General features: G+C 43.3%; 1 protein-coding gene across 2 annotated transcripts in view; it reads left to right on the plus strand.

Moving 5' to 3' along the window:
• Nucleotides 1–547: 547 nt before the first annotated feature.
• The window catches only part of TFCP2L1 (transcription factor CP2 like 1), a 55795-nt gene continuing 42612 nt past the window's right edge, over nt 548–13730 (plus strand). For both annotated transcript variants that reach the window (XM_045826089.1, XM_045826090.1), the window contains exons 1-2: nt 548–717; nt 4437–4588. In XM_045826089.1, the coding sequence (XP_045682045.1) occupies nt 656–717; nt 4437–4588 (214 nt within the window). In that variant the 5' untranslated portion in view covers nt 548–655. The remainder of the gene's footprint in view (nt 718–4436; nt 4589–13730) is intronic.

Below are 13730 nucleotides of genomic sequence, written 5' to 3' on the forward strand. Positions count from 1 at the left end.
TCCTTTTTTCATATTTATTCAACAAATACTCATAGAGCACTTACGGCGACCCAAGCACTTTTCTAGGCGGTGGGTTAGAGTGAGTTACCACCCTAGGCAACAGGGTAAGTTAGAGTTCAGGCCTTGCCCTATTGGAGCTTGCATTCTAGGAAGGAAGACAATCAACACGCAAGTAAAAATAAATACACCACGATTTCAAAGAGTGGCAAGTGCTATGAATAAACAAGAGCAAGGTAAGGAGTAGAGGGTGACTACGTTTTGGTCCCTAACATCTAAGCTCAGAGTGTCTTCTCCTCAACTACTGTGAGGCTCTCAGGGCCGGCCAGGCGCACACGGTCCGGGGCGGTCCCGCAGGAGGCGCTTGAGACCAGTGGGGCTGCGTTTAGGCTCCCCAGAGCCCCACCCTCGGGATACTTGGCTGGGCATTACTCCGCGCTCTTAACTCCCAGGAAGGGCGCGCTTGTGCAGATTAGCCAGTGGCTAAGGCCAGGCCGGGAGGGAGGGCTGGGACGCAGCCCCGCCCCCTGAGAGGTGCCTAAAAGCTCCGGGCTGGCCAGAACGGTGTTTCGGAGAGTGCTTTCTGTTGACCGTGCAAGGTAGGCGCAGCCTGCGTCCGGTCCTGCGCGCCAGGCGTGGCGGGCTCGGAGGTCCAGCCATGCTGTTTTGGCACACGCAGCCGGAACACTACAACCAGCACAACTCCAGCAGCTACCTGCGGTAAGTGCCGCGCCGAGCCCCCCGAGGACGGGGATCCGGACAGGGTCGGCCGCCGAGGCTCTGTCGGATGTCCGCTGCGCTTAGGAGAGCATTGGGGTCCGGGTTCTTCAGAGCCCTCGCAGCGCTACATTTCCTCGCTTTCTGCCCTTTGCGTTCTGAGAAGATACAGCAGCCTAGAGTCCCGCCCAGCGGCGGACAGACGGACCCCGGCGTGACCGGTCGCGCGGTGTTGGGGACCCGGCTTGCAGAACCTGGTGCCGGGGAGGGCGCCTCCCCTGACGACTCCCGCTGGCTCGGAGCGCACACCTGTTGGCCGCAGCCAACCCAAGTGTGCCTTAGAGCCTCGTCTCCTTAACCTCTGGCGTTGGAGTTTTGCTTGTCCCGAAGAAGTCTAGTGTCCTGCTCTTTGCCCCTCTCCGCCCGGTCCTTCTCCGAGCCTCTTGCCCTCTCCAGTGTCCTTGGTCCCGCCAAGGGTGGAGTAGGTGGCGAACGCTGACTTGCATCGCAGCCGCCGTCTCACGGGTGCCGGCGGGGGCTCGAAGGGTCTAGTTGCTCCCTCTTTCTAGGTGGTCTTACGCGTTTTGTCCTGAGGCCCACACGCTTCTTGCCCTTGATAGAAATCTTTCTTCTTCAGGGGTTTGACTAGCGCTCTTCAAGAAGAAAAATAAGTCCTGCCTGTCTGTGAAGTTCTCTTTTATCTGCTAAACTTAGGAAGTTGGACCCCATTATCGTCCATCTCTGGAGGATTGTTTGCCACTGTTCTGCAGCTGCCCGGGTACTAATGGGCAATCATTTCACTTTCTGAACTCGCCTGAACCAGCTTTAGCCTGTCTTTATTTCCATCCTAGTCACAATTTATGAAATGTGCCCAATTTAACCCAAATGGAATTTTGGATGGGCGCAGAGAAAGGGAATTGTGAGGCCGAGGGAGTCTCTGGAGCTGACAGCCCCCAAGTGAAAGCCCCTGGGAGTACTTTTTTTTCTTTTTTTTTCCCCCTCCAAGAAATTTCCACCCAGGTTTAGCAGTACATGTTAGTTGCTTTTTTTTCTAACAGCTTCTTTGAGAATTTATTTTTATTAACTGTACAGGTTATTTGTAAATCCTGGCTTCTGATAGGTATTTGTCCAGTAGTTCTCCTTGAAGACATCCCCCATCCAGAAGGCAAAGGAATGACTGAGTTGGTGCGTCTGTTGTTTTTTATTCATGGTCAGGATCATAGGGGATGGCATATGTCTAGGGTCTTAATTAAGGACCGATGGCCTCCCTGAAGACCTTGATGATGTCCCCAGAGGGAAGCTGCTCTGGGGTCTGTCGGAAGCCCTCTGGGCAGATGGTAATCCCAGGCAGAAGATCGCGTCCATTCACTTACACAAAATGCTACAACATATTTATTATAATGCAAGATGCAGTTTTAATTAGTTTTGCCTAAGTTTTAGTTTGTGGCCATTAAGTGTGTGCCATACCTTAAAATTGATTTTGAAGGTGACCTTGAATGGAGAGTGAGTGTATTTAAAACTTCCTGGATACCTACAATGTCATTCCATTAGGGAATAATTCCCCTTGCATGGGAGGCACCTCTGCTACTGAGGAGGAAATTTGTGGAATACCTGAGAGGTTTTGGTATTGCCCTGGAGGTTTGGGGGAGGGCATAGGGTTGGGGTGAAAAGTTCCATAAAGCCATATTGGTTTCTGGGATCATTTTGGGTCCATGGATAAAGAAGCATTTGGTCCATGCCCCCCACCCTTTTATTTCACTTCTTAGAGGCTGGGTTTTTGCCTTGTAGAAGTTGACCTCAATGAAGGCCAAGTTCGGGGTGGGGGGAGGCGGTAAGTAAATATGTATCTTGTTCCCCCAACTCTAGAGTGAGGGTCTTGTCTTCTTCCTTGGTTTTCATATTTTATTTTTGGTTGCCTCCTCACTGCAGAACTTTTGCAAGTTGTTTGACCTTACCAGGGTGGTGGCCTTTATAAAACTCTGTTCTCCACCTTTTCTGTTTGGTGTTCTCATGACTTTTATTTCTTGGCAAATAAGGTTACCAGGCTTGAAACAAGTTACTGTTGAGTGATGGTTCTTACTCTGCCCACCCCAACCCCCTTTTTTAAAATTTAAAGGCAGCAGCCAGCCCATGGATTATTAATTTAACATGGTCTGGGCAAACATGAAATTATGCCATCCCTGGGTGGGCAGTCCTGCCTGCTTCTCCCTTGTTCCTACATAGCCACTGGGGTTGGGGGGTTGTGCCAGTCTAGTAAAAGGAGGGCCTGGTGTGTAGGGAGAGTCAGCATAGCACTGTGCTCTGGTCTTTTGGGCCATGGACCATGGCAGGGGAGGTGCACTCACAGGAGGTTTTCCAGGTGCGCTCCAAGCCTGGTTTCCTTCTGGGAATTGGTTAGACATGGTTGGGGTGTGTGCTGAGTTTGTGTTTTAGAGACATTCGTTTATTGTGCTGTATAAGGAACAGATTGTACCAGTGGCTCTGCTGTTTATACTGTGAAGTGGGGTCAGTAAATCTGATTTATAACCTGGACACACAGAAGGAGGAGGGTTATCAAGATAAGGGCACTGGCACTTTTTTGGCACCTGTTTTTGTGCTGCTTATAATTTACAGGTCTTAAACAAGTCTGTCCTGCCCACAGGTCATTCATGTTCTCGAGAATTTCTTTTTTCTTTGCAAAGGCATTTAAAAATACATCTAGAAACATGTTCTCTAGTCATAGGCTGCTGTGAGGCTAGATTTCTTTTTGGATATGTTAGGGAGTTTTGTTCAGATGTGGAGGAAAAGAATCTTTGAGCATCTAACCATTTTCCATTTGAAAAAGAAAACAGAATTGAAACCAATGTCCTTGTTTTGCATTTAGGAGACATTAGTATGACCCTTATCATAGGGATTATGGATCAGCTGTCCTTTTTATTTTTAGAGGGGTGGGGGGATGTCTCAGTCTGGGTGAGTAAAGCAAACAGTTTCTGTATTTGCATAGTTTATGGAGCCCCAAGAACAGTTGTATTATTCTGAGAAGTGGCCAATAAATAGAATAGTTTATTTAAACAATTAAAATATTTGCCCTGGCTGGGTGGCTCAGTTGATTGGAGCATTGTCCCATACACCCAAAGGTTGCAGGTTTGATTCCTAGTCAGGATACATACCTGGTTGCGGGTTTGATCCCTAGTTGTGGCGTGTACAGGAGGCAACCAGTTCATGTTGAGCTCTCACATCGATGTTTCACTCTCTCCCCCCTCCCCTCTCTCTAAAATCAAATAAACATATCCTTGGGTAAGGATTAAAAATATAAATAAATGAAAATAATTAAAATATCTGTTCAGAGTCTTATTTTAAAAGCAAGATTTTATAATGTCTTTCATATGGATGGAAAGAATATGGCATCTAAAGTTCACTCCATTGCTGTTAGTCCCCCTTGTCACAGAGAATATTTTTATAATTTGTATATGTTAGATGAGTTCTCATTTTGACCTCATTAATTATTCGATTGAGTGAATCACTTGAGGGACACTGAGAGAAAGTGGACTCATCACAGACTGGTTTGCTCCTTCTGAAAGTATTTGTGATGTGCGGTGTGGGAAGCTGGCCCAGCCCGCTGCCACGTGCTTTGCTGTGCTGCCCTTGGTGACTGTGGTCTGCATTCACTGCTCCCAACTTGTCTGTCTTTGCAAATGGGCTCTTGGGGCTCTGCTCCTGACCACTCCCTCTGTGTGTTGCAGTGATGTGCTCGCTCTGCCCATCTTCAAGCAGGAGGAACCCCAGCTGTCCCCTGAGAATGAAGCCCGCCTGCCACCCCTGCAGTATGTGCTGTGTGCTGCCACATCCCCAGCCGTGAAGCTGCATGAAGAGACACTGACCTACCTCAACCAAGGTAGTGGCCAGAGCACTGGGCCAGGGCAGAGCCAGGGGGCTGGGGAGAAGGAAGGGGGAGTTGACCTGAATCCCTGAACCCCTATTTGGGTTTCATCACTTTGTCACAGTAGGGGGAGGTGGGGATCAGGAATGAGGCTGTGGTGTCAGATGGATTACATTTCCTAGCTGTGAGACGTCAGTGAGCCTCAGTGTTTTCATCTGAAAAATGGACACATCAACTCTGCTGTTACTTAGGCCAAATATGGGTAACATTCTTTGTACAGACCCTCCACACAGCAGATGGTAAGTGATTGCAGCCATTGTTATAATTGCTGTTTATTGTGACCACAACTGATGCCCTTTCCTGCACATAGATTAAGCACATTTGGTGTGCCAGGTCTGTCGTCATTCTGGAGCTGCACACCTGGTGCTGGGAAGACGGGCTGCAGCATGGGGGCTAGACTCCACACGTGCCAGATAGACATCCTTTGCAGTGATGGGAACACAGTGTCTCACTGTGTACCTCAAGAAAGGGCATGGGCTCTGGAGTTTACATTCCAACTTTAGCATTTCCTAGGTCTGTGACTTTGAGCTGTGTTTTCTTTTTTCTTTGAGCTTCAGTGTTTTCGTGTGCAAAATGGGATGTTTAATTTTGTGACATTTAAAACATGAAGGTATGTGAAGTGCCAGATATGATAGTGGGTTTTTGATTTCCGACTCCCTTTATCAGGAACCAAGTATCACTGTCTTGATGGATGGCATTTTTGTAGTTTTCCTGTGACTATGTGTATGCGTTTATTGCATTTTCTTCCTGAGTCACCTCATAGACACCCTGCATCAAGTGAATTGATTGCCCCTCAGTTTTAAATGGGAAGAGCAGCCCTGACTGGCGTGGCTCTGTAGGTTGAGCATCATCTCACAAACCAAAAAGTCACCAGTTCGATTCCCAGTCCGGGACATGCCTGGGTTGTGGCCAGGTGCCTGGTTGGGGGGTTGTGAGAGGTAACTACATGCTGATGTTTCTCTCTCACATTGCTGTTTGTCTCCCTCTTTCTCCCTCCCTTCCCCTCTCTCTAAAAAATAAATTGCATGTCTAAAAATAAATATAAATAAATAAATACATGGGAAGAGCAGAGGGGCAGGGAAACACAGTGGTCTCTGTAGACTTGCACCGAGTTGCAAGGGAGCTGGAGTGTGCTAGTGGTTTATCTTACACAGTTCTCCTTTCTGTAGAACTTTGACTCCTCAATTTGGGAAGTCAGCTTTGGGTGGAAGTTCAACCTGATCATCAAGCTCTCCTCTGAGCTCTCCTCTGACTGCTGAACTTGCCAGCTTCTGGGCCAGAGAACCAAATTATCAGGTGCCTCTGAGTAGAAACAGCCCTTTCCCGTGGTTGACTTGGCCCAGTGGAAGGGCATGTATATCCCTGTAATAGCTCTGTGGCCTCAGTGAGTTGCCAGGCCAAGCAGTAGGGCACCTGGCTCAGGTCCTGAGATCTGTGCTCCATTTGCTGAGTCCAGTGTCCATTGATGGTGGGTGATGTGGCCATGTGGAAGGTAGCTCTGTGAGTCTGGGCTTGTTTGTGGAAGGGCTTCAGCCCTTCTTTCTCTTTTACCAAAGTCACCTGCTGCCTGTTAGTTGTGTTACACAGTTGCTTCTCTCTCTTGCCTAAATGTAGCATGAAGAAATTGGATGATGTTTGTGGAGCATTGCACTCAGAGGCAGTTATTCCTGGCCCCATTCTGTGGTGTGAGGAGTGAGCACTCTGAGGAACTGCTGGACCTGGGTGCACACTGGCTGCACACACCTCCCTGGCCATCTTTAGGCCTTTGACTGCCTTCCCCACTTTCCCTCCGCCTCCTGCCTTTAACCAGTTAACTTTGGACAGGGTTTTACAGTCCGCATACCAGGTCTTTTTAAGAGTTTATCCTGTGCTCAATATAGATAAGCTAAAAGAGAGGGAGAATTGTCCCATGATCTTACCATCCTGTGTTAATTTGGTGCATTTATTTTAGATATTTTTTAAGCTGCATTTTCCTGATAATTAAAATAACACATGCTCATTAAATTTTTTATATGATTTAGAAAAGAATAAGGAGGAAAATCGAAAGAAAAGCAAAATCAAAATCTCTAATTTTACCTGAGAAACACTGCTACCCTTGTTTCCAGACACTTGTATAGACACCTTTCACAATTATGATCATGCACAGACACATGTCCTGTTCTCTTAATTTACTGTGTTTGTGAGCTTATGTCATTAAAAATGGTTTGAGAACTGCAGTTTTCATAATGGCTGCATAGTATTACATTTTGCAGTTGTTACTCGTCCAGTTTCATAATACATATACTTAGTTTTCAGTTGTTATCTTTGTGGGAAATGTTGATTTTTGTTTATTTTTAGATATATAACTTAGAAATAGAGTTAGAATTACTGGATCAAAGGGGTTGAATAAGGCTTTCAATGCAGTCACCACATTGCCTTCTCAGCATAGTGTCCTGGTTCTGGTGCTGGCCAGCGGGTGCATTGCACTGTTACCCTGCACTGGATGCTTATTAGTGAAAAGGAGCAATTCTATCACTGCTGATGTGGTTGAATATTTTCAGGTGTTTATTGATCTTTTTTATTTCTCCATCAATTATGTTCACATCCTTTGCACATTTTCCTATCAGGATGTTTATATCTTAACCGATAATAAGAGCACACCATATATGAAGAACATCAACCTTTTAGCTGCTGTACATTGCAAATATTTTCCCCAGTTGCAGGACATTTGACTATTTTATTGTGTATAATGATATTTACGGTGTGGGATATATGTCATGATTTTTTGTGTGTGTTTAGAAATTTAAGTTTCTGTTGTCAACATTTTGTCTTTTAAAATGGTTTTTATTTTATGCTTAGAATGCTTTCCCACCCCAAATCAGTTTAATAGTTTCCTAAATTTTATTAAATGTTTTTTAAATTTTAACATTTAAATGCAGCAGGAATTTGGGGGAAAACTTAATAATTCATTATTTGATGACATTTTGAATTATTAAAACATAAAATATGTTTTCTTACTTGCTTTTCCAGTAAGACTTATGTTATGTTGCATTTGGAATTTATTAAGAGATATAAAGGTCTAAGTTTGTATATTTTTCTAAAAAGATAACCTACTTACTAGTTATTATATAGTTTATCCTTTTCTATAGGTTTAAAATGCCACTTTGGAAACATTTAAAAAACCATATTCTAAACTTTTAGCTTAAAAACAGACCCTTATGCAGGTATTTGCCGTGCACCCTGTGATTAATTGGCACCCACTCCACTTCTTGGAAATAAGTAGTTCCCTATTTGGGAGTAGAAGCACCTTACAAAATTATTCGTAGCCATTCTCAATTATTCTTATAGATGGATTTTACAACCATTTAATTTTCCTTCTATATCCTTTTTTTTAACGTTTATGAGGTCATATGCTTTATAAAATTATTTCTTGCTTTTATTAAGTACTATTATTGTATAATATTTTCTGTCATTATTAAAGCCTCTTAAACATAATTTACTATGCCTGAATACTGTTTTATTATTTTCTTGTAGTATTTATGACAATATTATCATAACTGCTGGAAGAAAATATACAGTGTGATTATTATAGTGCCTGTCCCCCCATAATAAAATGGAAGCTCTATGAGGGCAGATATATATATTGGACAGATTATATCCCTAGCATTAAGCTTGGTGCCTTGATGATAGGTGCCCAATGAATATTCAGAAAATTAAAATTAGTCATGATTTGCGCTGGCCGGAGTGGCTCAGTGGATTGAGCACCAGCCTGCAAACCAAAATGTCACAGGTTCGATTCCAGGTCAGGGGTGATGCCTCAGTTGGAGGCCAGGTCCCCAGTTGTGGGGGGTGCATGAGAGACAACCAATTAGTATATCTCTCACACATCAATGTTTCCCTCCCTCTTTCTCCCTCCCTTCCCATTTCTCTAAAATAAATAAATAAATAAAATCTTTTAAAAAATAACATTAGGCACAATTTATTTTATTCCATTTTCTCTCTTTTTGTTCTATTATCAGTATGCTCTACTGGATATCTTTTTCAGCATACCTTATTTAAAGTAACCTGTCCTTCTGTGTCATATGACATAGGCATTGATTCAGTTAAAAGATAGTTTTGACACATCAGCCTCATTTTTTTTGGTCAATTGAAAAGTTTGCTATTAAGTATTTGTTTACCGCACTTGGTCTGTGATGTTGCAGTATTTCTATTGAGCCATCCCATGTCATTTTCCTTATAATGATGTGTTTCAAGTACTCTGAAGACATGGAAAGGAGGCTGTACCTGTAAATCAAAAAGCCACTGAAACCATTGGATGCCCATTTCTCAGTGCAGTGTCAAACCAATGCCCTGACCTCATGTGCCTTGGGCAAGGAGTATTAGATATGATTTCTTGTCACTGAGTCCAATGATTAATTTTGGATATGGTGAAAATGGTTTGGAAAACAAGTATGTAGCCCTGATTAGTGTGGCTCAGTGGGTTGGGCATCGTCCTATAAACCGAAAGTTTGCCAGTTTGACTCCTGGTCAGGGCAGATGCCTGGGTTGCAGGCCAGGTTCCTGGTTGGAGATGTGGAGAGGCAGCCAATGTTTCTCTTGCAGATCACATCGATGTTTCTCTCCTTCTCTCTCCCTTCCTTCCTGTCTCTCTAAAAATAAATAAATAAAATCTTAAAAAAAAAGGAAAAACAAAGTATGTCATTTTCCTCTGAAATGGAATCCTGAAGAAAAGGGGTGGACAGCTGTTAAATGTAAGTCTGAAAACTTTCAGATCGACTTTGTCAGTGGCCAAAGGTCACAGGGGACATGTCCTTCCTGAAGGCAGGCTGGAGCCAGAGGGAGGGGATGAAGTGGATGGTGAGGGAGGAGTCCTGGAGAATAGAGGAAAGAACCCCAGGCAATGTGTAGTAAATTCCGGCTTTGAGATAAGATACAACTGCAAGAATGACTTGTTTTGGAGAAAGCTGTGGTATTTCCTACCAAAACAACTTCTTGAATCTTAAATATAGTCATGAATTTCTTTTGGACTCTTACTTTCATTTATTCATGGAAAAAAACGTCCTGTTCATTGGAAGGAATGGTGGTTCAGTGAGAAGAGAGAAAAGCCATGAGCAAAGGCAGGAATGAGTTGGGATGGTGGTGGTGCAGTTAAGCACACTATCTATCCAAAGAATCTAAGTAGTTCAGGATGACTAGGATTTGGAACACAAGGAGTGTGAATGATGGCCAAGAGCTCCAACTTCTTTGTTGAGGCAGAGTTATTGGACAGCCATTTGGATGAGTCACTTAGCCACTCAGTTTCTCCATTTTCACCTGTAAAATGGAGGAAAGAAAATTCCTACAAAGTAGGTGCTACTGTGTGGATGAAATAAGTAAATATATGCAGGACACTGAAAATGGTGTCTGGCTCATAGTAAGCACTGACATGTCAGCCATTGTTAATAATAAAGCAGAGGCATGTTTACCCTAATCCTGTTTTGGAAGTTAACAAGGTCATCAAATTGGGACTTTGAAATTTTTCACTACTTTTGTCCTTTCCCTAATTCAAAGATTAACACAGGATTGGTTCTAGAACTAAGAATCACACCTCTCAGAATTGAAAGGTAGTGGCTTTTGGACAGGCAGGTAACAGGCAGGAAGGTCTGCTGACCTTTTCTTCTGTTTTTTATTCTCTGTATAATCAGATGATAGACAAAACCTGAAGGAGACATATCCTATGCATGGTGTTAAAATACCATCTTTATAATTGTGATTACAAAGAACACTGGACTCCTAAATGATGTGAGTGTTTGTGTCAGGGATTACTTGATGTGGGCACCTCACAATCTTTAGGGTGATACTTTGTTTAGCACTTTAGAATTTGCATAACACATGACAATCTCTCTTAAATTATTCTCCCAAAATGTATTTCGTGTTCCCATTGTACAGATGGCAGGTTGAGAGAGGTGCAGTCAGGTTTGCCTCCCACGGCACATCATCAGGCTAGACTGGGCAGTGGCTGAGCTGTGATGTGGGGTTCTGGAAAAGGAGACACCATTTTTGGCCACTTTTTCTAGGATTGCCTCCTGGCAGGTTTCTAGGCTGAGCACTAACGTGCGAGGTGCAGCTCTGGGGGAATCAGTAAAAAAAACTTTCAGGGGAGAGGACCATGAAGGAATGGAGAGAGGAGAAAATTCCCCCTTGAACAAAAAAAAAAAATCAGGTTCTCCTACCCCATGCCCACCGTTCAGTCTCTCCACCTCCACTCAGTGACCTGAGGGAATGGCTAGGGAGATAAGGGACCCTGCGGGGAGTCTGTCTTCCCTGCTCCCAGAGCCCAGACAGAATGGCAGTACTTTTTTTTTTTTCTTAACCAGCTTCTGCTTTGGGAAATCACTTGATCTCTAGGAGCCTCTGTTTACCTGGAATTGGGATGGTTTCATTTTGTGTGTTGCCTTGAGAGTTAAGTGAATAATGACTGTCTGGCAAATAATAAATGCATAGTTATATTTTCCCTTCTCCCTGATTATATCAGTGACTTTGAATTTCAGGAATGAGGCAGATGATGAGTTACTGTACCTTTCTCCATAGCTAAAATTTTCTTTCCAGATTAATTTTTAGCCTGAAGTTTGGGATGTAAACTGAGTAAATCAAGTGACCCTTAAATATCACTTTTTAAAAATGCTTTCTCCCTTATTGTTTTTTCCAGAGTATAAAAGTAGCACATAGTTACTATAAAACAAAATAGCCAAATAGTACATAAATTTGTACTCTAGAAAGCTTCCCCTAACCTTACTTCCAAGATTCTTCTTACTCATATGTTAACCCATATATGTCTTAATTGTATAGTCATACATTAACCTACATATATCTAATTGTATATAGACATCCATACGTAGACACTTGTAGAAATGTGTGTGACTCTTTTTAAGAGAAATGGGATTGTATTATATCTACTGTTTAGCAACTTGTTTTTTGTTTTTTTTTTTTGTCCAACCAAATATCCTGAAAGTCTTCCCAGTGGGAACATCGCAAAAATAAACCAAAGCTGACCCTTCCTGGTTACATGATGACCCATGGTGTGGGTGCTACATTACTTACCCTCTTGAGGAACATTGGGCTTGTTCCCACTTTTTCATGATTGCGCCTAGCACTCCAGGGGGCATCTTTGTACCCACATCTTTGTGCTTGAGCAGGAGTGAAAATCTCTGTAGGATAAATTTCTAGAAACAGAACTGTCAGCACCACATTTTGTAGATACTACCATACTACCTGTAAAACATTGTTCTGATTTGTACTTTTATGAATAATAACTGTATGGATAATTGTTTGTTTCCTCCTCCCTTACTATCTGTCCCCCACCTCTCCCACACCTGGAATATAAACTTCTTGAAGGCAGAGACCTTGAATATTTTGTTCACTGCTCATCCTAGCACAGTGTCTGGCATGTATAACTTATTTGAATGATTGAAGGATGTCTATATTATATCTATACCTTTGCCAGCACTCTTTAACCTTTGGTCATTAGTGGGAGAAATATAAAATATTCCTGTTTTAGTTTTTCATTTCCTCAATTTTGTTGAATATGTTTTATATTTTATTTGGTCATTTCTATTCCTTTTGCCATCCATGTGATTTACCCATTTTTCAAATAGGATTTTCATCCTTATTTGTTTGTAAGAGCACTTTGCATCTTGGGCCAATGTGTTGGAATGTGTTAGGATGCCTGCTCTGGGTGGAGACTTGGATTTGAACTGCAGGTGCTTTGTGCATTTGATTTTCTTCATGTAACTTTTAAAATACTCTTTGTTTTTCTCTCTAAATGTTAGGGAAATTTTTAAGTTGAGAGAATCATTGAATTTCTTCAAATCACGTCTGACTCCTCATCTGGGTCTCTGTTTCCTGCCTCACTCTCTTTAATCTGAGCAGGTGAGTCACTCATTTTAGTGCAGCTTCAGTGTGAGGTTTTAACTGGCCCCCTCCATCATTGCCCTCCCGTTCCCTTTGTGTGTGGAAGCTTTCAGGCACTTCTTTTTCTTCCTCAGCTCCTCTACTCTTTCCCTTTCCTTGAACATTTCTTGGGCAAGCAGCCGGAGGCTTTCCTGAAGCTGGCTGTCGTCACCCAAACCATGTGCTGTTTCCATCGGATGTCGTTCTACAGTCTTCTGAACTGTCTTTCAGATGTTTTTGGCCTCAGTCTCCTAGGACTAGAAGGATTTTGATGCCTGTGAGTGACTGTGTCTGCCCTCTGGGTGGGCCATCATGATACTCCATGACGTGAAATTTTAGAGGACTTGCTTTTCTGTCCGCGGTTGAGGAGGTCTGCTGTGTCCCTCCATGACAAGGAGGCCCTGTTTGCAGCTTCACTGAGTGCTGCCAAACACAGTTTGTGATGACAGAGGACTGGCCCCCAATTTTAGTGGCTCAGGGGCTTCGGTGGCTTCTGTGATATGTCCTGTCTGTTTGCTGATGTACATGCTCTTCAATCTGGGCAGCAGCCATTTAAGCCAGCTCACGTTCCTTCCAAGTACCTTGGCTTTTACTGTAAAAATAATCAAAGTAGTGTACTCCAAAATTTCAGGGGCAATTCAAATAGGCTGGTGCCCATAATGTAAACTTCATGAGCGCACTGCCTAGATGCCATAGGACCAGAAGCACAGACGTTTTTGTGGCTGTGAGTATGCCCTCCCTGGTTCCAAAGGGTACCGTGGCTTTGTCCCTGGCCAGTAGCTTGTGGGCCACAGCTGACTGCCTGGCACCTAGGGGTGACCTACCCCTGAACCAACCAGGACAGACCATCAGTGGGGCTGGAGGACCAGGTTTAACAAACTCTGCTTGGGTCACTGCACAGGTAGAAAGGGTTATAATTTGTATGGTACATTGTAGGAGGATACTCATTTAATGGGAAGATACATTTAATGCTGGGTATATCATCAGATCTTTTTTTTTCTTTTTTTCTTTTGTAACAGTCTTTTGTGTGTGTTTTAAAATTTTTTTAAATTTTAATTGTTGTTCAATACAGTTTTCTGTCTTTTACTCTCATTCCAGACCACCCCCAACCCAGGGCTCCCCACCTCCCTCCCATTTCCACCCCCCTACTTTTTGTCCATGTTCCCTTTATACTTGTTCCTGTAAACCC

Source organism: Phyllostomus hastatus, unplaced genomic scaffold (genome assembly GCF_019186645.2).
Source record: "Phyllostomus hastatus isolate PE091 unplaced genomic scaffold, TTU_PhHast_1.1 phas_scaffold_60, whole genome shotgun sequence".
In the NCBI taxonomy this organism is placed as follows: Eukaryota; Metazoa; Chordata; class Mammalia; order Chiroptera; family Phyllostomidae; genus Phyllostomus; species Phyllostomus hastatus.